This window comes from Pinus tabuliformis, chromosome J (genome assembly GCF_031772625.1).
Source record: "Pinus tabuliformis cultivar Carrire ecotype Pingquan chromosome J, CPIR1, whole genome shotgun sequence".
In the NCBI taxonomy this organism is placed as follows: Eukaryota; Viridiplantae; Streptophyta; class Pinopsida; order Pinales; family Pinaceae; genus Pinus; species Pinus tabuliformis.
Genome location: NC_142295.1, coordinates 171,636,066 through 171,662,393, shown reverse-complemented (window position 1 = coordinate 171,662,393; position 26,328 = coordinate 171,636,066). Strand labels below are relative to the sequence as shown.

The 26,328-nt window shown below is 41.4% G+C and overlaps 1 protein-coding gene and 1 long non-coding RNA gene across 3 annotated transcripts in view; both read right to left on the bottom strand.

Moving 5' to 3' along the window:
* Window positions 1–297: 297 nt before the first annotated feature.
* LOC149226216 (accelerated cell death 11-like) overlaps window positions 298–26,328 on the bottom strand; it is a 221,342-nt gene continuing 195,311 nt past the window's right edge. For both annotated transcript variants that reach the window (XM_089377448.1, XM_089377447.1), the window contains one exon: window positions 298–727. Coding sequence is in view for 1 of the 2 variants with exons in the window: in XM_089377447.1 (XP_089233573.1) it covers window positions 621–727 (107 nt within the window). In the remaining variant the exon portion in view is untranslated. The remainder of the gene's footprint in view (window positions 728–26,328) is intronic.
* Window positions 2,227–3,038, bottom strand: LOC149226217 (uncharacterized). Its single transcript, XR_016247628.1, has 2 exons — window positions 2,516–3,038; window positions 2,227–2,396 (listed from the first exon to the last, which is right to left on the bottom strand). It is a non-coding gene; the product is annotated as an uncharacterized LOC149226217 (long non-coding RNA).

The following is a 26,328-nucleotide window of genomic DNA, read 5'->3' as shown; positions in this document are numbered from 1 at the left end:
GTTCTCATGACAGTTATCTTAGGTCAGAAAAGTTTAAATAGCCTTAAATGCTTGACTTTTTAGTCATTAAATATCATCTTACAAACTGATTTTTATGAATATAAGCTAAAAGCAAAGCACACAATATCCTCCACAAGACATTTGGGATGATGTTCTCATTCTTCATATACAAATCACATATATGCAATTGATTTTAAGGACAAAATATTAAAGGATGCATGCAAAGTTGGATAGAAAATTGCCTAAAGACCAATCGATCTTGAAGAAGCGTATTCAGCATGTAAAAGAATGAAGACATAAAAAGAAAATTCAAGCAGCCTTAATTTAGTAATAAGAGACATATTCCACGCCTTTGATCTGTTCTCATATAGTCAACCAGCTTATAGCTTTATTCCTCTCATGAAATTTTTTTGAAGCCACAAATGTTGAGTTTAAGCAAACTACTAATAATTGTATGCCAGTTAAACTCTTTATCTTTCCAAATATCATTCCAAATTCTGGATCAAGGGACTTGCAGTGATTATTGCTGTAAGACTTTAGCAATTGTATTATAGCAAGTACATAATTTCTAGTGTTAACATTTCTGCAGGCACTTCCTCTAAGTCCAGTGGAGGAAGAACTCACCAATCTGTACCTAAATTCCTTGAATGGAAGAGGTTGTCAACATATTGTATAACAGGTGCTGATGTGTCTACATAGTTTTGCATGTGCACTCTAGCAGATGCCTCTGAATCAAGAAATGAATTGGAGTCAGGCTAATAGCAGAAACCAAGATAAACTGATTCATTCTGCTAGGAAATTGAAATAAAAAACTTGAAAGAGATTTATCTAACTTGACTAACTTTGAGATACAAGGAAGAAAATTAGATAAACCTGAAGTTATTGTCCAAACTTCAAAGCATTCATTAACAAAGGAAAAATTGTAAAATGTAGCATTGTTTTTGAAGAAAATGTCTCTAACTTGACTAACTTTGAGATACAAGGAAGGATGTGATATTCCTAATTGGAAAATAATAGTAATTACTAAAAACATGAACTACAAACAACAATTCAAAATTAAAGAGCAAGCACACAAATCGGAACACCAAAGAAAATGAGAAGAATAATTGAGCCATTTTATTAATCAATGGAAATCTGGGTACATAATGAGTAAGAACAATGGAACCTAGGCTTGCTAATACAAACTAGGAAAACCCCAAGTGAAATCTTGCTGACCCAACTACTGAAATGGCTCCAGAAAATCTGCTACAGGTTGCCAAATAGAACTAGATGTTATACTCAAGATAATGCCCAGAATACTCTGAAATTTCAACTCTGAATTCCTCTCCCAAAACCCAGAAAAACCCCATAAATGGTTTAGGTTGAATCCAAATGATGAAAATTCCCTCCAAAATGGTGCAAATGGCTCTCTAGTAGGCTATAAACCCTATTATATTTCTGCTTTGTATATTGCTCAGAAAATTCTGAAACTTCAGCTATGGCCTCTCCTCCAAATACCCACAAAACCCCATAAAAATCTTGGGCTGATCCTAGTCAACCTAGAAGCCCCAAATAGTGTGAATTATCCTCCCAGGCTAGTTGTATGCTCTACAAGAAAATCTCTAATATGTTGTACCCAAATCCTCTGTTGAAGCGCCACTGAAATCCTCCACAAAATACCCTCTGGAAATTACCTTTTTCTCCAGTCTAAGCTCCTCCGGAAACTACCCTCCTTTTGTCCATGTGCAAGCTTTCACTCAGGAGCTCTGCGCACTACCAGAAATAAGATATTCGCCCCACAAATAATGCTAATCTCCAGCCCTGAAAATCCACTACAAAGTCACTTGCATCAAAGGAGAAAACCACCTCCAAAGTAGTCTAAGTTCCAATGTTACCAGACACGGAATCGGCAATAAATCGGCGAGGCAAAAGAGCGAAGAGTTTTAATCGGATCGGGAAAAAATCGGGAAAAAATCGGGAAATTCATTAAATAAAAATATACACATATTGAATTAAAAAAACCATTTTTCATTAATATTGGGTAAAGGTATGTCCAAACAATGCATAATATCAATAGATGTCCAAAATATCATGAATAAATAAGTATCTCATATATGTTATGAGTCCACACATGATCCAAAGCACTGAGTCTTGAGTCCTTAGAAGCATATGCTTCTAAAAGTTTACAAAAAAGTTAAAAACTGCATACTAATCAGAAAAAAATCAGCAACTAAGAGTCTGACACTCTTAAGAGTGAGAACTAGAAGCGATTCCTCCCACTCCTTCGCTTGCTTGACTCTCAAAGTTCTCCAAGTCATGAAGGCTGAAAAGAGGAGGCTCATCTAATTGAACCCATTCTGCCGCATTTGTAGCTTGCAAATCTAACTCTTCAAGGTCGATTGGTGAATGATCAATACCTGTCATTATCATGAGACATTGAAATGTGAATTAAAATTTCACTTTGAAGTTTGAACTTTAAACTTTTAAAGTACGAACTAGATTATGAAACCTTCAAATTCAAGCTCTCGAATCTCACCTTGTATTTGTTTGTTGCGAAGTCGTAGATTGTAATGGACAAATACAAGGTCATTCAAGCGCTTTTGTGTCAATCGGTTGCGCTTCTTAGAATGTATTTTCTCAAACATGCTCCAATTGCGTTCACAACCTGAAGCACTGCATGCTTGGTTTAAGATTCGAATGGCAAATCTCTTCAAATCTGGCGTATCACTACCAAAGTTTTGCCACCAAAGACCTAGCAAGTGGTAAGGGTTTGTGAGTAGAAGACTAGAAGTACCAAATTAGTAAATAGTAAAAACTTAAAAAGAAAAGAAAATTTAATAAAACATTTAACATACAAAATAAAGTTTAAACAAATTTAATGAATTGATGAAGCCTTCAAGCTGGGTACCTGGCAACATCTTTGACCTTTGTCTTATAGCACTGGTATAGGCAAACAATTTAGATGGTGTCCTATAATCTTGTAGTTGGGAAAAGACACGACTTTGTTGTTCTGGATCAGGGAAGCACCTTTCCAAGCATGTCATAAGTCCTCTGCCAACCTCCCCATCCTCATTAAATTTTCTCTTATCATAAAAATATTGTGGGTTTAAGAAGTACCCAGCAGCATGTAAGGGGAATGCAATTGCCTATCCCAACGTGCATCAATAATGTCCCAAAGAGGCATATACTTTGTCTCCTCATCCCCATATCTTCTTTTGATGGCCTCCTTTGCGAGATCCATCGCCTCATAAATGTAACCCATAGCGGGTTTGTCACCATCAACCATCCTGAAAGTTCAAGCATTCAAATTTAAAGAAATATGAAACATTGTAAATAAAAAGAAGCTTGAAATGAAATTTAAAAAATGAAAAAGTTAAAAGACTAAAAGTACCTGAGAACTCTAACAAGGGACTCCGTCACAGCAATAATCTCTTCAGCATCTTTCCAGAAGCCATCATTAAACACAAGTGCAGCAATTTCGATGCCTTCAGTGGTCTTGGAATGTTTAGATCCCATCCAATCAGGTCCCAAGAACATCCTCTTCAGATTTATCTTTTGCTCAACCACAGATTGCAAAGATATGAAATTTGTTGCAAATCTAGTCACTGCAGGTCGAACAATTTCTTTACCTTCAGTGTATATTCTCATAGTGTTTAGGACAATAGTGTGGTTGTATAGGTATTTGGTTATGGATTTTGCCTTCTCCACAACCTCATGTATCTAATGAAGCTTACCAATGTCCTCAAGCATTAAATCTATGCAATGGGCAGCACAAGAGGTCCAAAAAATAGTGGGGTGCCTCATCTCAAAAAGTCTACCAGCAGCCACATAATTCGCTGCATTATCGGTGACAATTTGTACAACATTTTCTTCTCCCACTTCTTGAACGACTTCCTCCATCATTTCACAGATAAGTTGGGCAGTCTTAACCTTATCTGAAGCATCCACTGACTTGAGAAACATTGTGCCTGCGGGACAAGATACAAGGAAATTTATTAAAGTTCTATTCCTCTGATCTGTCCATCCATCACTCATGATGGTGCACCCTATTTCTACCCATGATGAACGAAACTCAGCTAGCACAAGCATGACATCTTCAACACTCTCTAACAACATATCTGTCCTAAGGCTCTCTGATGTAGGGGCTTTGAACCCTGGACCTGCAGCAGCAATTGCATCAATCATAGCTTGCCAATAAGGACTTCTGGCACAGTGGAAAGGTATGTCAGAATAGTACCAAAAGTTAGCAATGGCCTTCCTTGCCTGACTATAGATATTTTTTTTCCAACCAGTGCCATCCAAGGTAGGTTGGGAACCGGGTTTTGTGCGGGGAGCAAAAAAGGTGTTTATGTTTCCACCTCCAGTGTTGAAGGAAGGAGTTGAAGGACCGGCATGGCTTTGAGTTTGACTTGGAGGCATGTGTGGAAAACTTGGGAACGGCATTGAGGATTCAACAGATTGAGGTGACATGGGGCTAGTGGCAGAAAAAGTATCAACTCCAACATTTCCTATTTCAGCATTTTGCTTTGCTTTCTTGGCATTATGCTGCTCTAACATATCAAGGGCCAAGGCTGCTTGGTATTGGACATTGTCGTCAACCTTGGTGCAAATACCTATATCATGGCCAGGTATTTTTGCAAGGTGGAACTTGAATCTATAAATGCCTCCACTGCATTCTTTTTTGCAAAATTTACAAAGGAGCAAGGCTTTTCGAGGAATCTTGTCACAATAAGCCCAAGCAAAGTCCTTCTCTCTCGGCATTGTTGTTGCTTTGAACTTGTGTTTAATTTGTGGCTTCTATTAAGATTTGGAGTCCGGCTTCTATTTAATTTGTGGCTCCTGTGAAAGACAACAAAAAATCAAATTTAAAAATCATCCAAAAATTTAAAATATGCTAGAAATTTAAAAAAGTAAATGCAGACAGATGGACAAAACACTCATATCTGTAACTCTGACTGGGTAGTATGGGTAGAGCATTGGTCATCTGTATATGGATCAAATTCTCATACATTTCACTCCTCTGGTGTGAACCAAGATAGTCATGAAAGAAGCCTTGTAGGCTTGTACAGTATTCAGGTTTTGCTGGTAGAAATATGGTCTCTGTTGAAACTTGAATCAGCAGTGTATGGAATCATGGATCTGGTGTTAGGGAGTGTATTTCAATGACAGAGCATTCCTCTCAACTTACATACCTCGGACCTGTTTTGTGAAAGCATCCTATTGCAGATTCCAGAGTGGACAGTCATCAAACTTTGGAGATACGAGATAGCTCATAGCTCGGAATTACCTGTGATCATTGTTGCAGACTTAATTAAATTACATTCACCTGTAGCTGCTTCAAGCTCAGACTTGGTGCTACTTGGAACAGTCACCTAGGAACAGAATTGTGGCTCAGATTTGTTGGAGGGCTCAGTCCTTGAGGCACAGTTTTAAGCTTGGACCCATGTTCACAAATATTGGGTGCTAAAGTGATGTAATAAGAACCAGACTCAGAGATAGCTCAAAACTGTAAGGTTTTAGTCTATTAATGCAACACAAGAATAAGTATTAATGCAACATACTCACTTCCATACCAAATATCATAAGGTCAGGGTTACTGTTATGAATACACTGCATACCAAAGCCAATTGTCACAGTCATATAACTCACTACCATCAAGATTACTTACACAATGTAACAGAGATTAACGCAAGCCTCTAAATGCGGGTCACACCAAGTATACAAAGTATATCAAATGCGATGCAAGCTACCCATAATACGAGCCATAAAGAGTCTAGCGAACCACTCAAGAATAAATGTGACGCTTCAGAGAAGAGAAGCAATGTACACTCGAATAGATGCAATGCTTCTTATTATTGATGCATACCTCACACTAATGAAGTTGCAAACTGTGACCTGAGTTTCACAAGACTCGACAGGGACTGTGCTCACTGCTTCGTCGTTCGAATGCGGCTTCGTCGTTCGAATGCAGGAATGTTATAAACAATTCATCACCATTAAACAGTTAAACAATTCACCGATGTGGGAATGTTATAAACGCAAACGCGGCAAACCGGAACTGACGTCGAACGGCGAAAACCCTATTGAATTTGGCGGGACTCGTTAAAAACGGCAGATATCGCAGAAATCGCATAAATCGCGAGTCAAACTCGCATTGACCACGAGTTAAACTCGGTCAATGCGAGTTGACTCGCCCAGATTCGAAACGGAACTTTTTGCCACCGATCAGACTTGCACTCGCGATTAATCGCCGGAATCGGCGATTCCTATTTCACTGCTAAGTTCCAACCCACAATAGTTGATCCTCCAATGTGTAAATCGAATTGCCTATACGCCCAAGAAGTGTGCAAAACTGGGTGAACACCTGTAATAAGCTTTGTGGAAATCTTCAATTGGACTCCCCAAATAACCTCACTAGGGAGACACTCGATGTTCTCCGAAATGAGGGTGGAATTCCGCTTGGAATTCCTGGTGCTAAACAACACTTTGGCCCTTGTGCTAAACAACTCCAAGATAAGATGAAATGAGAAGTGTAATAGTCAAAAGATGCCCACCAAAAGAATCCCTCCTTTTATATTTTCTTTCCATCCTTCTTGACTCCTTTTTAATATTATTTTATTGGTGGGGGCCATTTTCCACTTAGTGACTTTTGCAACCATTTTAATAAAATAATATTTTCCTCCCTTTTCCAATAAAATATTATTTTGTCGCACTTTCTAATAAAAATAATATTTCCCCCCTTTTTACCAAAATTGGGTATACACCTTAGCAATTTTGCACAGTGTTGATAATATCACCGAAATAGCGGCAATATTCAGAAATATCGCGATATTTTCGCCAAGCCAAAATATCGTTGAGAAAATATCGCGATATTTTCTTACCTGAAAATATTGCAATATTTCGACGAAATATCGCACTACGACATCAAATATCGTCGGGCAAGCTGGGTCACGGCTAGAAAAGCGATTTCAGTGGTTTTATTTGCTCATTTTGGTTTCTTAGTCTTCGAGAAGGAAGGAGAAGGGCTTTGTGGTTGTTTTCAAGGAGGGATTGAGGATCAAACAACCATTATCACCACCAACTAAAAAACATTTGTGGATCAAAGATTGAAGATCAGTAAGACAAACTTCATTTCTTCTATTAACAGGTATGTTCTTAAAAACCCCTATGTTATTGATTTTTTTCATAGATTTGGGGTTATGTGTGCTTGCCTCTTTGCCTACCAACATTTTGCTTTTTTGTTTTTTTTCCATTTGCTATGATTTTTATGCCCATGAGCCAATGCAAGGGTTTTCTCCATATTTGGACAGCAAGCTTCATTTTTTTAAAACTTTCTTATGCACCCTCTTATTGCCATTTTTCATTCACATTGCAAATAATGTAGTAAAAAAAATATTTTTTTAAATGAGGTGGTTATTACTTATTATTTTTTGTGTTGGGGTGTTTAATGCCAATTTTTTGTTTTTTTGGTGCCCTAGGTTTGAATTAGTTCACTACAAATATGCCAAAAGCCTTAGACCCATTTTGGGAGTATGGGGAGCCTGATGGTGGGACAAATCGGGCATATCTATCATGCAAATTGTGTGGGACCAAGATGGCAGGAGGGGTTACGCAATTGAAATACCATCTAGCTAGACTCCCTAGACATGATGTAATGCTTTGTACAGTTTCTAGTGCGGAGCTTATACAACCATTGATGAAAAAGACAAAAAGATAGCTGCCACAGAGAGGGCATTGATCTCAAATAGATAGCTGCTAGTTTTATTTGTTTTGTAACATATAACTCATGATGATGAGATACTTTTATATATGTGATGTTATTTTGTATTGGTTCTCCACATTTGAGTCCTTCATTGGACAATTATCAGGGAACAGCAGGATTTGGTATCGCCTCTGATGTATCATTTTTATTTTACATCCACTACATCATATATATCAGTGCTTTCTTCATATTTATGTGCCAACGTGTTTATTTCATGTTGTTATTGATTTATATGTTTAAAAGTCTGAAAAGAAAAGAAAAAAAAGAAAAAAATGAATATATTATGCATTTTATGTTTGTCGATATTGCCAATAAGATGTTTTCTGGACCCTCACCGATATTTTGCCAATACTGATATTTTCAACACTGATTTTGCACTTACAAAATTGGGAATATTACAGTCCTCCCCGCCAAAAAATCGTTTGTCCTCAAGCAATATCACCCTATGTTGTTGCTCCCCAAGTTGGCCTAGCTAATGTCAGGGTCCTGTTACCCACTAATCATGGGTGATATCCACAGGAGAAATTCTTCTCCTTGATGGTCCTCAACCGGCAACCAGCAGCCCCTTGCAACCTCTAGATAGCTCAATGTGCCACCATCTCAGCCACCTGAGTCATTCCCATCCGGGTCCACATTTGTCCATTAGGTCCACAAGGAGTTAGCCTCCCCCTCCCCTTGTCCACACTTTGGGTCAAGCCTAGAACGATGCCACGGAAGTTGATGCAACTGAAAAGAAAAGTAAAAGCATAATTTGGCCACTCTCAACTGGAATGTACTATAAAATGCAAAAGATGGTCGTGACATACAAATTTAGCATGTGGAAAAAAGCCAAACTTGAGCTCTACCCCCATCATTATGGCCATCACTGCGGTTCCTAGGGCCCCCTTTATTGGGCCCCTGCATCATTAAGGAAACCATGATTGTCCCAACCCCTAGTGGGTGATGAACTTTCCAACTTCAAGGGGATAGTCATTGCTATATCACTCGCATCATGCTCTCATCCCTTAGAGCCCTGAGCAATTTTAGAAAGAAAAATCAATAAAAGGCAAAAGGCATATGCAGAAGGTGGAAAAACAAAGGTCGAGGTAACTCATCTACCATGATTGCTCCCTCCTACATTCCTACACCCAAGTGTGGGCTTCCCTTATCTTAGCTACCCTTGTTCTATGGCATGTGGCTTGGAGCCTTCCCCTAACGCCCCACTTTGTTCCATCAGCATATCACATGACACCTGCCACTTGATGGATGTACCATGGACCTATCACTCCCTTAGAGGTTGAAACCACCTAATAGGGTCCTTGGTTAACCTCCTCCTTGAAATTGGAGACACTTGTATACTCTAAAGCCCATTATGGAAGGGCATGCCACTATGAAGTGTCCACTTGGTTCCATGTTTTGTAATCTCATTTACTCAATTACGCTGATGATTTTTTGTACTGGAAGGTGAGGAGTGCATTGGAAATTATACAGGATTGCAGGTGGGTCATCATCTTCGGGTTTGGTCTCCCTATACGGGATCCAAGCCCTCCAGAGGGTCATATTAGCATTTGTAGGGTGTGCGTTGAGAGCCATGGGCTTCTACTATAGCAGAGAGCAAATAGCCATGCCATGAGATCCTTCGGTACTATCCATTACTATTTGATGATAATGATGCACCTTGACCACCTTGCCCAGTTGGCTACACACTTGCACCACACACTTGGCAGTTGTTCTAGGGCCCAGATGGGGTTGTCTCACCATGGGAGACAAAGGGAGGGCTTGCATCATTGTTCCACCCCGTGTAGATGGGATGCAATCTTGGTCGGTCTACTTGGAAGCCCATGATATTTTTGTGCCCTCGCATCCACTTGGGAGCACCATAGGTCATTTTCTTGGAGATCAAGGGGCAACCCCTTTATCCCTATATTTCGAGCCCTTCCACTCATTTTAATTTTTGGCGCATATTAGACTCCACTAGGCCTTCCAATGGCCATCCTAGCTATTTATCTATCATTTTGGCCCTCTTGAGAGGCTTATTTTCATCTTATGGAGCTATCATGGTGGGCTTGTCACCAAGGAATGTTATTTGGCACATTATTTTATTATTAGGGGCATCATTAGGCCTAATTAGGAAAATCAAACCCTTAAAGGATCATATACATTGATGAGAGGATTGATTCATTCCTCATCATCACTTGGATTTGTATCTATCTCTTCTTGAGAATTTCGCTATAGCTATTGATGGACGAATTAGAGAACTATTGATGCATTTCGATGTTTGGATATCTTTTCTTGGTCTTGGAGCTTCGATTTTTGTCTCGCTGTACTTGTAAATGCTCTTTCATGGTTTAATCTCTCTCTTATACACATGACTAATGTATGGAATTTTAGCTCATGAAATTTGAAATTCTGCCCTTATTGAATGCAAATTTGTGAAGGTTTTGATTTTATGAGGTTTTGCATATGTTACATGTTTGGGTATGGTGAATGAATGTTCCTAGGGGCAAATTATCTTCATAATTCCCTTGATAAGTCATCAAATTGTTGCAATAAGAAGTATAACTTGTTGTCATGATCTAGCTCTTCATCTCGTCCTGACGATGAACCACACTTGTTGGTTCGCAACGCGTCGAGAAATGAATTTTGATGTGGTTATCGCTGAAATCCTTCTCAATAAAGTATAAATTCCTTGGTGACCTAGTTGTTGCCGCTTAGGGATATGTGAAGTTGCCATAGGACTCCTTGGGTGGGTAAAGGAACTCCAAAGGTTGAAAGCACATTGACTCCATTCTCCCAATAGGCTAAAGCATTGATCCTATCCTTGGTGATCACCCTAAAGAATATATTTTTCACCTCTTTTTCTCCTTTCCAAAGCCCTAACCCTAGAGGTTTCCTAGGCATCAAGCAAAATCTTCTTGAGCCATCCATTTGGAGAGCGACTTGGACTACAACTGCATTGGGGTTTTCCCTAGGCCCTCATAAAGTTTGAAGGATTTTCCACATCTAGATTTGGAATTATCCCAAGCCCTACCTCCAACTTCGTTCTTGTCCCTAGGTTTCCTTTGTTAGTGGCTTCCTTAAGGGTCATTGCACTAAAAACTCAAGTTAATTCCAATTTCATTGACCCTCTTCTTCTCCCTTGCCTGGTTTAGATCTTTTGTTTGCCTGAAACCCTAGGCCTTACTTGGGTCCACTTGGGCTTCTTTGTGGTCTCACACCTTCATCATTTCTACTTCCCATGACCAGTTTAGAAACCCTTTTCCTTAAGGATCTTAGGTCTAGGGCATCCCTTATCAAGGAATATCTCTAATCCCTAGGTCTAGGCTTCCTCTTAAGCCTTTCTTGGAGAGCCCTATACCTTGCTTCTTGAGCAAGTCCTATCATCTGAGTCTCTCCTGTGAATAGGCTCTTGAAATCATTATCCCTCCATCATTGATATACCATTTATAGTGATTTCCCTTATATCGGGTCTCCTCCCATTGGTGAAAGCTCGTACAGAGCAGGGGACATTGACTGTGTCGACACTAGGTCCTTGTCCCATTGTTGCCACTTTGCCTAGTAATTGCCCCTTTGGAACCCCTCCTAGGACCCCTGCTAGATTGAGCGGTAATAGGTCCCAAATGTGCCACTTAACCACTCCTCGCTGCTACGCCACCATCACATGAATAGATCCCATGATACCAGGGTCCCAAACCATCCTAATCCATGTGAAACCCCCTTCGCTCCACTCGCTATCTGACAAGATATAGTCACCAGAAGCCCTTTGCATGTCATTGGTAAGTACAACACCCTAATAATGTGGAACTCTAGTCAACTCCTCAAGATGTTTCCTTGTTGGGAAACCAATCTCATGCACTTCTATAAAAGAATCCTGAAGAGACAATCCAATCACTATGGAAAGGAAACCTCGCCTGCCTAAACCCTCCATGATCTCTCCCTGCTGATCATCCTATCATACTGATGAAGTGCCCAGTGCCATTAGCGAGTCACTAGGGATCAAAATGCTCTTCATAAAGTTGAAACCCAATAGAAGATTGCCCTGGTCTCCTCCTGCAAAAAACAGCTCATCCCTAAGGGCAATTGAACTGCCTAGCCCTGTAATGTCGAGGTCACATGCTAAACTCAAAAGGATGCCACCACGCTGACGTTGCGCCACCCCGACTATAACTGACTGCCCATTGCGCTCATATCATATCCTCCTCTCCTGGGACCTAATGGTGAAATATTTTTAAAGGCCAAACACATCCTACACGAGCATCTTCACAATGTCACACAGCCTGCCCATTCAAAGATAACCGATCCTAAGCACCAAAAGGGAAAACCTGCCTTGCCACACATTGAAGGCCTTAGCAATCCTCCAAGAGCGATCTGGATCACTCTCTGCCATGACTCTGCTCATCACAAAATAGAGTGACCTATCATCCAACCGAATCCCTGGATCCCATAGCCAGATTTGTTGCAGCAAAGTTCAAGCAGCTGTTGGAATCCATACATGCCTTGTCTCTGGTCCCTGCATGCCACCCATATATAGACTCTGTATATCATGAATAAATCTTATGCGTGCTAAACTACCCTATTCTTGCCATACCACACAGTGAGATCTCCTATCCTGTCTCCTGATGGCACACCCCAATATTGCCTAGAGTCTAAACATCCGCCTGTAAGGAAAATCCATCACCTGTTGTATTTGCTCATGTAACCCCTTGGAATGCCCTGCCCAAAGTGTGTCATGAATCTCTCTAAGTATGAGCTCAAGGACAGAGCATATGCTATTTCTACAGAAGATCACACCATCCCCAAATCTGCATCTGCCAACTTGCGCCCTGACCATATACCACAGCTGGAAAGTCTTTCTTCTGATGCATTGTGTCCCTTCCAACTGTCTCAAGTGAACCTCCCGAGTCTTGTTGCTCGTGATGAGAGCATCAAGAGACAATATCCATGTCCCCTGTGTCAGTGCGCAATGCTGGAGAGTGATAGATGTGTGGGCTTTGATGGGTATGTCCAAGGACTCGTATGGAAGCTCACGACCATCCCGCTCTCCAAACCTAGATATGCCCACCTCACTGGCATGCCTGGCCTCATCAAGGAATCTCCCTGCAAGTAGCACTCCCCCAGTATGCAGTGCATCCCCGCACATTATTGCATATAACCATGTATCCTTGTGGCCCCTGTCATACAACTGCACCCAATTGCACATCTTTGTGCATCGTTGGACCCTACTACATGTTGCCGCATCATCTTCGATCAGCTGGCGTCCCTCCTATATCGATGTGTCTATCACACTATGAGGAAATGCACAACAATGTGAACCATTCTGCCTACACCATAGTGTGGCCCTGCACACCACTACGCACCACCGTGCTCCTCTGTATACCGCTGCATACCCTTATACACCCCGAGATGCCATGGTCTAAAATTGAGTTAGTGGGCATCAACCTACATCTTGTCTGCGTCATCATCTCCCCTAACTCACTACGACTACCCCTAATGTGTGGACCTCCTCTCCTAATCCTCCCTGAGAGATCTAATAGGAAAAACTCCCTAAGCGCCAGTGGCAGTGTCCCAACAATGTTGTTGCTCGATGTCCCATGAATCCGTGGAAAATCCTCAGCTCCATACATGACACTGTCTGGTGGCCTGTCGATGCCACATCCTCCAACCAACTCTTGCCAGAGTACACTAATCGTCCAACTACCCCATGCACGACAGTCTAGCCATGACAACTCATGAAGTTTTCCCGCTCCCCTATCAATCCATCCTGTCACTAATGTTGTCTGGAACTCTGAAGGGGATATGAAATGTGTGCGCACCTAACCACCAAGTCCATCACACAACTACTACCATCACCTACCGACTCCATCAGCTAGCATCCCTCCTATATCGATGTGTCTGTCACATTATGAGGAAATGCACTGTAATGTGAACCACTCCTCCTACAGCACCGTGTGGCCCTGCACACCACTGCGCACCACCGTGCTCCTCTGTATACCATTGCATACCCTTATACACCCCAAGATGCCATGGTCTAAATTGAGTCAGTGGGCATCAACCTGCATCCCGTCTGCATCATCATCTCCCCTAACTCACTACGACTATCCGTAATGTGTGGACCTCCTCTCCTAATTCTCCCTGAAAGATCTGATAGGAAAAACTCCCTAAGAACCAGTGGCTCCCAACAATGTTGTTGCTCAGTGTCCCATGCATCCGTGGAAAATCCTCAGCTCCATACAAGACACTGTCTGGTGGCCTGTTGATGCCACGTCCTCCAACCAACTCTTGCCAGAGTACACTAATTGTCCAACTACCCCATCCACGGCAGTCTAGCCATGACAACTCATGAAGTTTGCTCGCTCCCCTATCAATCCATCCTGTCACTAGTACTCTAAAGGGGATATGAAAATGTGTGCGCATCCAACCACCAAGTCCATTACACAACTACTACCATCACCTACCAACTCCATGATGTGATGGGGAATCCCACCTGGATCTCAACAATAGTCTGGCCCTCGAACCCCTCTGGGAATCCATAGCCCCTGTTGAACTATAGCCATGGATATATCCAGACACCTAGCCTACTCCACTAGGTACCAACTCAATACTTCTCACCACCCAACCCTGTGAGAGGGATTGGATGCAAGAACACCTGTACACCTAACATCTCCATCATGCGAATGTTGCGCCCTGTGCAACTTGTGTTGCCTCGTCCCACGGCCCTAATCAATGCATAAAATTTGTCTAGGTAACCTTGCCTCCCTCTCTCCAATGTGAAGAGGTAACCTAACAGTGCTGCAAGCCCCATCTATATAAGCCTGAAGAGAGCTACTATTTGGAAGTACTACAACTCTATTGGCTGCATGTGCATCTATATACTCCCTATCGATGGCAAGCCCAAAAGATGAATGCCCATCCTTCTCTACCATGGGCTCAACAAGAGTCACTAGTTGTTCATCCAAAGATAGCTCATTGTGCATAACATACTCATCTAGCTCACGCTCCTCAAGGTGCTCTCCATGCTGTTATAGGTGCTCTCCATGCTATTATAGGTGGTTATCATCTAAAAACTCTATCATGACTCTGGGTACCTCTGTGCCTACTGGTAACTCGTTAGTGGATGGCCCTATGAGAGTATACTCTATCCTCTCTACAAATGTCTCAACCTAAGCCATCAATGGGCTCTCCAACAATGGTGACTCCTAAGTCACACTAGGCCAACCTAAGTCCTCCTTACAGCTACTGATATTATCTGTCTCACGCACCATTTCCTCCTCATGCTCGATGTCATGAATCACCTTCATGAAGTGTGCCTTGCCCTTAGTGCACCTGTGCCTTGGGGTCCATGGCTCCTGATCTATAAAGCCAAAGTTCCTGCTTCGGAGGTCTCTCCAAGTCCATCCTCTGACTGTCCCCCTCTATATGAAGATCTAGCTCTTGATCTATGCTTCTCCTTCAAATGACAAAACTCCCCAAATGATAGAGTCATCCTGACCTTGGGATCCAATGCATCATACTCCTCGATCCCATCTGAGAAGGACCTCATCAAATCTGCAAAGGTATCTGGCTTTCTCTCCTTCTCCTGTTCATCTAGGAATTGAGTCATGGTAGGTCGGTTAGGCTGGCTATATGTATGGGTGTTGTTCTATTGGATTGTGTGTGCATGTGCATGGCTTCTCTGCTAGTTATGTATCTACATTCTCATTATTTGTTGCATCCTCTCTAAAACCTGTTGGTTCTTTCTCACCAATTGTTGGCTTTACCTCATTAACTCCTCCATGATCCCCAATGTACTACTCCCTTTTTGCGTCATTGGAATGTCCATAAATTCACCAATCACTATGCATGCATGTCTAACACCTCCATCATCTTGCTAGCTTCCCCACAGCTAACCAAGATCATCCTCTAATACCATTGTAATATTCCTAATTGGAAAATAACAGTAATTACCAAAAACATGAACTAGGAACAACAATTAAAAATTAAAGAGCAAGCACCCAAACCAGAACACCAGAGGAAATGAGCAGAATAATTGTGCCATTTTATTTATCAATGGAAATTTGGGTACATAATGAGTAAGAACAATGGAACCTAGGCTTGCTATGCAAGCTAGGAAAACCCTAGGTGAAATCTCACTAAACCAACTGCTGAAATGACTCCAAATTGATAATGCGCACTGCCTAGAAAATATGCTACAGTCTGCCAAATCAATCTGGACGTTCTGCTCAAAATAATGCCCAGAATGCTCTAAAATTTCAACTCTAAACTCCTCTCCTGAACCCAGAAAAATGGAGAAATGGTTTGGGCTAAATCTAGATGATGAAGAAGCCCTCCAAAATGGTGCAAATGGCTCTTTGATTGGCTACACACCCTACTGGATTTCTGCCCTGTATATTGCTTAGAAAATTATGAAACTTTAGGTATGGCCTCTACTCCAAATACCAGCAAAAACCCAAAAAAATCTTGAGCTAATCCTGGTCGGCCCCAAAGCCTCAATGAGTGTGAATTATCCTCCTAGGCTGGTTGTACACTCTACAGGAAAATCTTTGCTATGTTGTACCCAAATCCTCTGCTGAAGTGCCACTGAAATCCCACACAAAATCTCCTCTGGAAATTACCTTTTTCTCCAATCCAATCTCCTCTGGAAACTAGCCTCCCTCTATCCCTGCGCAAGCTTTCACCAATGAGCTTTACGCACTAGTAGAAATATGGAATTCGGCCCACGAATAATGCTAATCTCCAGCCCTACAAATCCATTACAAAGTCATTGGCATCAAAAGAGAAAACCACTTCCAAAATAGCTAGAGCTCCAACCCACAATAGTTGATCCTCCAATGTGTAAATCAAACTGTCTTTACGCCCAAGGAGTGCGTAGAAATGGGTGAACACCCGCAGTAAGCTCTGTGGAAATCTTGAATTGGACTCCCCAAATTACCTCACAAGGGAGACACTCGAAGTTCTCCGAAATGAGGGTGGAAATGCACTTGGAATACTTGGTGCTACACAACACTCTGGCCCTTGTGCTAAATAACTCCAAGAGAAGATGAAATGAAAGTGTAAAAGTCAAAAGATGCCCACCAAATGAGTCCCTTCTCCTTTTATATTTTCTTTCCATCCTTCTAGACTCTTTTTTAATATTATTTTATTGGTGGGGGTCACTGTCCACTTAGTGACTTTTGCCACCATTTTAATAAAAAAATAATTTGCCTCCCTTTGCCAATAAAAATTATTTTGCTGCACTTTCTAATAAAAATCATATTTGCCCCCTCTTTACCAAAATTGGGCAAACCCCTTAGCAATTTTGCACTCACAAAATTGGGAATATTATAAAGGAAATTAGATAGACCTATAAGTCACTTTCCAAACTTCAAGACTTTCATTAAAAAATGAAAGATTGTAAAATGTAGCAAGGTTTTCAAATAAGATATCACGCAACAAAGTTTCCAGGTCTGATATGAAGAGTAAGAAGTTGGTTAATAAAGAATGACTTTCAGAGACCTACAAAAATTGCCAAACTATTACTTCAACCAACTCATTATCAATTGTAAAGGGTCCCCTTGCAACTCTGAGTCTGTTCCTGTGGAGACAATGCAAGAAAATGTTAACCATAACTAGACATGGAAGTGGGGACTTGATGGCCATTCTTCCCATTGAAGGCTCTGATGGAAGCTGATTTTTTCTTTTACTGTCAAGGAGATCCTTCTTGTTAAACGTTAATCCTCCCCTACAAATTGGCTGACTTTTATTCACATTCGTCAACAAATGAAGATGTTATCTATTGCAGAATGCCTCAAGAATAAGGCATCAATCTCCACTTTTTAACCTGGATGTCCCTGGAAATATTACTCTACAAGTTGTCTAATGATAATTAGGGTCTTGTTAACCACTAGATTTGCCCCCTTGCAAATCTGGAGGGACCAACATATTTCATTAGGCTGGAGGTTTAGAGATGTATTCAAAGACAACTTTGCTTGAGCCAAGAGTTGGCTCTCATGAAATCCAGCTACAGTATAGGTTCAGTGATGTTATGGTTCTTAAAATACAGATTTTGCATAGATTTTCATCAGCTTGGAGAGAGTTGTTATTTTTAGCAGTGCCCCTATTTCCTAGGAGAGAGGATTTAGAGACTTGCACATCAGTGATGATGGTATATACTATATAGTGTTGCAAACATTGCAAAAAAATTACATTTTTTCATCTCTTTGATATTTTTGGCTGAAAAATTACCAATCTTTTGAACCCCAAAAAAATTACAATTTTTTAGTAAAAAGCACAAAAAAAATTGCAACTCAACGCAAAAAATCATTGAACGTGGACAGGGCATGATATAAATCAATGTTGTTAAAAGCGCGAGCGGGATTAAATCGGCGTGGGGAACAAAGCGGAAAAAATTGGAAAAATCGGGAAAAAAGCGGAAAAAAGCGTTTGGCACAAAAATATTCATTTTTTTTCATTTTTTTTCAATTTTTTTAATATCTAAACCATCTACAACATAAAATAAATACATTGACACATAAATATGATAAAAAAACTAATATATAAGATGTTTAATATCATTTCTAGCGCTAAAATCACACATAACATTGAATCATGTCCTGAATAGTAAGTCCTGACTCCTGAGGACTTGAGTCCCAACTCAGCCTCAAAATATCAACAAAAAATATGATAATGTATCTCATCATGTCATAATGTCATATACAATAAAATGAAAGTCTAATCCTATTGATTTCCTCTGCCCCTCTTGCGAGAAAATGTCACTGCTTTCCCTTTCCCTCTAGATGTAGATGCTGGTGCCTGTGCTGGTGGAAATGGCAGTGGAGTCTGACGTGCTCTAGAAGCTGAAGAAGTAGAAGTAGCAGCTACAGGAGGTAGACGGAGACCACGTCCTCTACTGGTGGTAGTGGTAGCCCGGGTAGGCGGTGTCACCTCCTCCTCCTGCTCCTCCTCCTCCTCCTCCACCTGCTCCTCCCCCTCCTCCTCCCCCTCGAGGCCTCTCGGCCTCAACCCTCCATTCAGCAGTGGTGTCAATCCCATCCAATGAGATGGCATCCATATCAGGTGTCCTCTCTAGTTGCCTCACCCACAATCGAAGATTGTAGTAGACATAGACCATGTCATTAAGTCTATGGGACTCCAACCTGTACAAAGTTCATGAAATAATAATTAATAATTAATATTATAAAAAAAATATTGTTTAATGAATTCAAAAATTTATTTGGAAATTTGCAATATTTTAAATGTTTAAGTGTTAACCTATTGCGCTTCTTGTTGTGTATTTTTTCAAATACACTCCAATTGCGCTCACATCCTGAGGAGCTGCATGTTTGGCTGAGGATGCGTACGGCAAGCTTTTGCAAAAGGGGTACTCTGCCACCATACATCTTCCACCATGCGTCTACAACAAAATTACAAATAAAATTTTAAATAAACATAAGAAAAAAATGGAATTTGAAGAGACAATGAAATTTGAAACAAAGTTACAAAGTACAAACTAAAAAATACCTGGCATTTTAATCGTCCTATCAATGATAGCCATCTCAAAGCCAAATGTGCCACCTGCCATCTTATATGTCTCAATTTGTTTAGAGATCTCTATACGTTGTTCTGGAGATCGCACCATCTTCTAGACACAGGATAAGAATCCATCCATGATCTCAGCATCAAAATCAAACCCACATGCATAAAAAAATGCAGGGTTCAGGAAAAGCCCAGCAGCATGAATGGGACGATGGAGTGTGTTGTTCCATCGCTCATCAATCACTTCCCATAGAAGGAGTTGTTTCTGAAACCCATCATCTCCCTTATCATCATAGTAGGACCGAATGGCTTCTTTGGCCCTGTCCATGGCTTCATACAAATAGCCCATTGCGGGCTTCTCACCATCAACCAACCGAAGAACCTTTACCAAAGGTTCAGTAACGGCGCACACCTCCTGCACTCCCGCCCAGAAGTCTTCCTGGTATGAAACTAGTCTGCATACGGCCTCTCCTTCTGGTTTGCGGCTCATTGACGAAGCACGCCACTCCTCTGAAAGAAACATTCTCTTCAAATCCCGCATAGAATTCAAGAGGGATTGAAGAGATATGAAACTCGTCGCAAACCGTGTAATGGCAGGGCGCACCAACTCTTTGTTGTTGGTGCATTTTCTCATCAAGCTAAGCACAGATGTATGATTGTAAATAAATTTTGTGATGCTTTTTGATGAATCAACAATATCTTTGACAAAGGGAATTTTCCCTATGTCCTCTAACATCAAATCAATACAATGGGCAGCACAAGGTGTCCAAAATAAAGTAGGATGCCTGTCCATAAGCATTCTACCAGCAGCAACATAATTTGCAGCATTGTCCGTTATGACTTGGACAACATTTTCTGCACCCACCTCCAAAATAAACACATCCAGCAAATCACATAAAGTTCTTGCATCTTTGATTTGATGAGTTGCATCAATAGATTTGATAAACATATTCCCCTTGGGACAACTAACCAAGAAGTTTATAAGGGTTCTCCCCTTTTGGTCAGTCCAGCGATCTGACATAACAGTGCATCCTGTTTGTGCCCATGATGCCCTAAAATCCTCCAATCTTTGGGTGCAATCACGCTTTTCATCTTGAAGAATCCGGCCTCTGAAATCATGATAAGAAGGGATTTTGTACCCCGGGCCAACACTGGCAATAGCATCAACAGCAGGTTGGAAAAATGGATTATTCCTTACAATGCTGAAAGGAATATCACTCCAGAGGAGAAATTTTGCCATCAACCTATCAGCTTGTTCTTTTTCAGTTCTTTTTAGCATTGAACCGATAGTTGGTTGTGAACCAGGTGTGGTTCGAGGAACAAAAAATGATGATGCAGCTACCGGATTGACTGACGCTGCAGTAGAACCAGTGCCACTTGGCCCACTTCCTTCAGCTGACCTTTTTAGTTGCCTTTTGAGTTCTTCTTTGGCCTCTCTAGCGTGCTCTAATTCTCCCAATGCTCTCATGGCTCTTTGGATAAGTTCAGGATTTGTATTTATACAGGGCCCCACATCATGTCCAGGGATTTGTGCAAGGTGATACTTCAACCTGTACACCCCCCCGCGTATCTCCTTTCCACACAACTTGCAATTCAAGTTTTGTCTATCATTCGGAGCTTTAGGTTCACCATATTCCCAGAAAGGATCCAATTTCCTTGGCATGTTTGTTTTTGAATTTTGAATTTGCAAACCTATGGAAAAATAAGGATTAGGAAATAGGAATTTAGGATTACAAATTACAATTTAGCATTTACAAAATTACAAGATACAAATTTCCAAAATCCAAAGTTCCAAACCCAAGTTACCCAACCAAATGGCAAATGCCAAAAAACAATGAAAAAACATAAACAATGTTTAAAAAAAATGAAAAATTGGTTCCCATACTCATACCAAGTTACCCATCCCAAGGGCCAAGAAAATGAAGGAGCTAAACACAAGAATGGAGGTGCGTCGAGGACTTAGGGTTTCAGTGGAAAAGCTCTGCGCCGTCGAGGTCCCAAATGGCCTGATCCGTCTTGGATCAGCTAGATGCATGGTCGCGGGAGTTTTAGAGATCGATGCCTCACATGGTTTCTGGTCTGGATCGGCTGATGGAAAGGTTTCTTTCGAATCAAATCACAGCAAACGGCGACTGGGGCGATCCTCCTCTTTCAGTTTGCAGATTGTTTACCTCACGGCGACAACGAAAACCCTCTGTCCGGAGCTTCTTACTTCAAATCAAACGGTTATTATCTGGCTCTGGATTGATACGCCCGTATTCAAGAACACACTGCTTAGGTATGGAAACTCTGCTTGCGAATACGGAGAAAAGAGGCGCATGCCAGCTCCCAAGCCTCGTTTTGGTACGCCGGGGCTTCGTTTGGCAGATCTAGGGCGGTTTTTAAAATGGCAAAGCCATAGATCAAGAATGGGGTGGAGTAGGGACCTGGGTTCACGGGGGAGTAGGGACCTGGGCTATGAGGCCCCTATACTTTCGGCAGCGCAACAAATCTTCATCAGAGCAACTGAAGGCAGACATTTTTGTCTGCAAATCTGGGGAAGCATGAGGGTTCTGGAGCTTAAAAAAAAAATCCAGGACAAACTGGGAATCCCAGCTGCATTTCAAAGCTTAATATTTTCTGGGATATGCATGCAGGAACAGCACACACTCCAGCACTACAGGGTAGCAAAGGACTCAACAATTATCCTCAATCACCGTCTGCGAGGTGGGTCAAAGGGATCTACATCAAAACCTACAGGCACCTATCGTGATGCAGCCAAAGGGAAAGAATCTCTAAAGGGGAAAGAACAGGCAGCAGTCAATATATCGCCGGGGCAGTATATCGTGGATCAAATGCCAGAGAGCCCCTCCATATCGCTGGATATTCCAGAGGTAAAGTGCATTTTTTCAGATCTGAAAAAAAATGCTGTAATTTGTAGATTTAACGGTTTCTGGCCTAAAACTGAGGCTTTGTATCAATGGATCCACACGGTCTGGACAAAAAACTGCCAGATCCACCTATGCTCGAAGGGCTTCTTCATAGTAGTTTTCCTCGTAGACGAAGAAAAGGAAAAAATTCTCAGTGAGGGACCATGGTTCTGGGGCAGTGCGGGATTATTTGTCACCCCATGGTTTCCAGAGTTTGATGCCAATACTATGGTGGTATCAAGGATGCCAGTATGGGTAAGATTGCATAATCTCCCAATACATTTTTGGCATTTCAAGACCTTATCAGCTATAGGGAATACCCTTGGAAGAATGTTAAAGATTGATACAGATAGACACTTAAAAGGAATTTTTACTTTTGCTAGGATATGTGTCGAGGTAGATCTCAGCCAAGGACTACCTGAAAGCATCATCCTGAATTTCAACAATATTCAGTGGAAACAACCTTTGGACTATGAGAACACAGCATTCAGGTGCAGGGGATGTCAACAAACAGGTCATTTGCTCAATGCATGTCCCAGCAAAAGCAAGCCACAACAAAGGAAGCACAAAGGATGGCAGAACTTAGATGAAGTCTTAAAGAGGAGAACCGCACGAAAGAAAGCCCCTTCGGTAACAGAAGAGGAAGAAACAGAAGCAGAAGAGGATGATACCACCATAGAGGAAGTTGAAACAGAAAATCAGAAGGAAAGTAGAGCAGTCAACAAGGATCCACAGCCTCATTCAAATGAGGGAGAGCCCCAGCAAATCAATGCAGAGATGACAAGCGTGGATCAAAGCATGGGAGGCAACAAACGGCAACATCACTCAGATACCTCAGATTCAGATAAAGAATCAGGGCAGCCGAACGAAACAACTCAGTTAGTCATTGCTTCCATCGAGCCCACTCTGGGTGAGTGGCGCAAGGTCGAAAAGAAAAAGGGGCGAAAAACATGAAGCATGAGTTTTGCTCATTGCTGGAGACATTTTTTCCCTCCTTTCTTGCTCTTTGTGGGGTGCTTCAGCACTCGTGCCCAAGTGGCAATTTTCTGAATGCTTCATTGCATATGCTAGTGTAACTTTTCATTAATTTTTTAATAAAAGGTTACCGTTTTTTTCCTTGGAAAAAAAAAAGTTACCCATCCCAAATCAATGAAAAAATACAAAAAATTCTTTAAAAACAATGAAAACAAAAGGAAAATGGTGCCCATATGAAGTTTCCCAACCAAAAACAATGAAAAACAAAGTTTTTAAACAAGGAAAACAAAAAAAAATTAATCTACATACCGTTTTTATGGAGAAATTGGTGATCTCCTCTTGAATTTCTCCTACAAGCACTTGGATTTGCTCCCAAACCCTTCAGCTCCTCTCTCCAACACTTCTCCTCCTCCTACGCGCGCCCACAGTCAGAAATGACCAAATAAAAAACGAAAATCGTGGTTATAAACCCGCTGCCGCCGCCCTCGCCGCTTTTTTCCCAAAAAATCGCGCTTTTTTTGGAAAAAAGCGGTATAAAAAAAACTGCCGCTTTTTACCTATAAAAAGCGGGTTTAAATCGGCATATGCAAAAAATCGCGCTTTTTTGAAAAAAGCGCGATTTAAACGCGCTTTTAACAACACTGATATAAATCATTTATTTCACTTTCCTGCCTCATTCGGAACACAACAAGTGATATTTGGACTTTGGAGAGCAGAGGAGGAGGAGAATAGGTTTCCTTCATCCAAGGAGTAGCAGAACACCATTTCTATTGGTCATCGCCATGATTTTTCTAGTGGGGATTGATTTCCCTCAACTGTGGACACACTTGCAGTTATGGGCATCAATTTTTGCCCTTTTTTTGTTTGTTTTTCAAATTTTTCTTGGGGTTTCATTTACCCATTTGTTTTTCACAGTGTTGCACTAATCGTGATTAAATCAGAAAATCGCGATTTTTTCAAATCAGAGATATTATCGACCAATTAAATCGCAATTTTTTATCGCTATTGTTTGGGAAAAAATCGTTGGAAAATAATAATAAAAATCGCTGGAAAAAATCGCTGGAAGGGTGCTATGACCTCAGAGCTCCCAGAGCTCAATGTATGCAACATGCAGGACCCTTGTACAAGGGTTTCTTGCCGACTCCAAGTCGTTTGGGAAAATCACAGATTAGATCTTTCCTCGGGGCTTTGACAAGGTGTATCAACCTGTACATCATCTTAATGCGATGGAGCCTCCTTGCTCATCAACTTACCATATCGCAGATGATGTCTATCTGCTGGAGCAATCGACAAATACGGGATTCCTCAATAACCGAATCCCACCTCTAGTTGTTATAGAGAATCACAGTGGAATCCAATGTAAATCCAAACAGCTCACTGAAGAGCTTTCGCAACCAGACTGCCTCACACGAGGTCATGCTAGCAACAATATATCCTGCTTCGGCGGTGCTCAAAGCCACCGACTTCTGCTTCCTGCTCATCCAGGATATCGAAGCAGATCCCAAGGTGAACAACACCTGGAAGTGCTCTTACAGTCCACCACACTGCCTGCCCAATCAACATCAGTATATCCAAGTAGTCTCACATCTCCGACAGTGTATCTTAATCCATGAGAGATTGTGTCCTGAAGACATCTCAGAAGATTCCTGGCATCAATGCAGTGAGGCTCAACCAAATATGAGCTCACAGTGCTAACTGCAAAGCATATGTTCGGACGGAGGTTCACCAAGAACATCAATGCGAATGAGTTTTTGAAACTCAAAGGCATTTCCCAAGTCTGGTCCGACATCACTACCATATAACTTCTAAAAGTTAAGATCCTCGAGGTAGTCACAGGCTTGCAGTCCATCATACCAAATCTTTCCAATATCTTTACCACATATTTTCCTTGAGATAGGAAAATTTCCCTTGGCTTCTGCCATACTTCAAGTCCTTGGTCCTTTATTTCAAATTCAGAAGCCAGCTCCCTCTTACATTTGTGAATGAGAGGGTCTGCACCTGTTAGAAAGAGGTCATCCACATACAACACCAGTATGAGAGGCTTGTCATCTTCAACCTTAAAGTAAAGGTTAGGATCAGCTTCACTCCTAGTGAATCCCAGCTTCATCAAGTAGCTATCGATCCTCTCATACCATGCTCGGGGTGCTTGCTTCAGCCCATAGAGAGCCTTCTTCAACCTGCATACATGAGATTTTCAATCATAAATCTCAAATCCTTCAGGTTGCTCCACATAGACCTCTTCTTTGATAGAAACATTCAAGAACGCGGTCTTAACATCCATCTAATGTAGGTTCCATCCTTGTGAAGCCACAAGGGCTAAGATCAAGTAGATGGTCGTATATCTAGCAACAGGTGCAAATATCATAGCCTATACCTTCCTTCTGGGATAAACCACGAGCAACAAAATGAACCTTATACTTTTCCATACTTCCATTTGCTGCATGCTTTATCTTGTAAATCCATTTTGAAGTAACAATTGTCTTGTCCAGGGTCTGGGAACTACTTTCCAGACATCATTCTCCATAATAGACTCATATTCTATGGTCATAGCACACTTCCATAGTTAATGCTTGACGACATCTGAGAATGATGAAGGCTCATTTTGTATGATCGTGCTCATGATGGTCAGGTATCCCTGATACCTGTTAAGTTTCTTACTTTGACGGAAGGTTCCTCAAGGTGCAGCATGTCCTTCAGCATCATCAAGTATCCCCCTAAGCCATGAAGGCCTCTTCCTAGAAGAGGAAGGCTCATGTGGATGAGAATCAATCATATCCATGGGTTCTTCTACATCAGGCATTGATTCATCATCCTTTTCTTTCGGTTCCCTGGTGTCGGCTTCTTGAGAGCTCCTCAAAGTCGGAAGATTGTTCACCTTGCGGTGAACTTTTCTTCAGGAGTCTTGGAACCCAATGCTTGATGAGGGCATCGATTTTGTACATATACGGCGGTGATTGTAGTTTCAGCCCATAGAAACTTCGGAAGTCTTTGATCATGTAGCATGGCCCGGACAGCTTCCATCATCGTGCGGTTCTTCCTTCCCACCACACCATTCTACTCAGGAGTATGTGGTGTAGTAGTCTCCCTCTTAATGCCAACCTCAGGTATGCCTGAGTGAACCAATTGTAATATATCGGAGGTCTTGCTTTGGCTTGAGGGGAATGGTCCCCTTTTGAGCTTTCCTTCGACACATCCTGGACATACGCCTTCTTT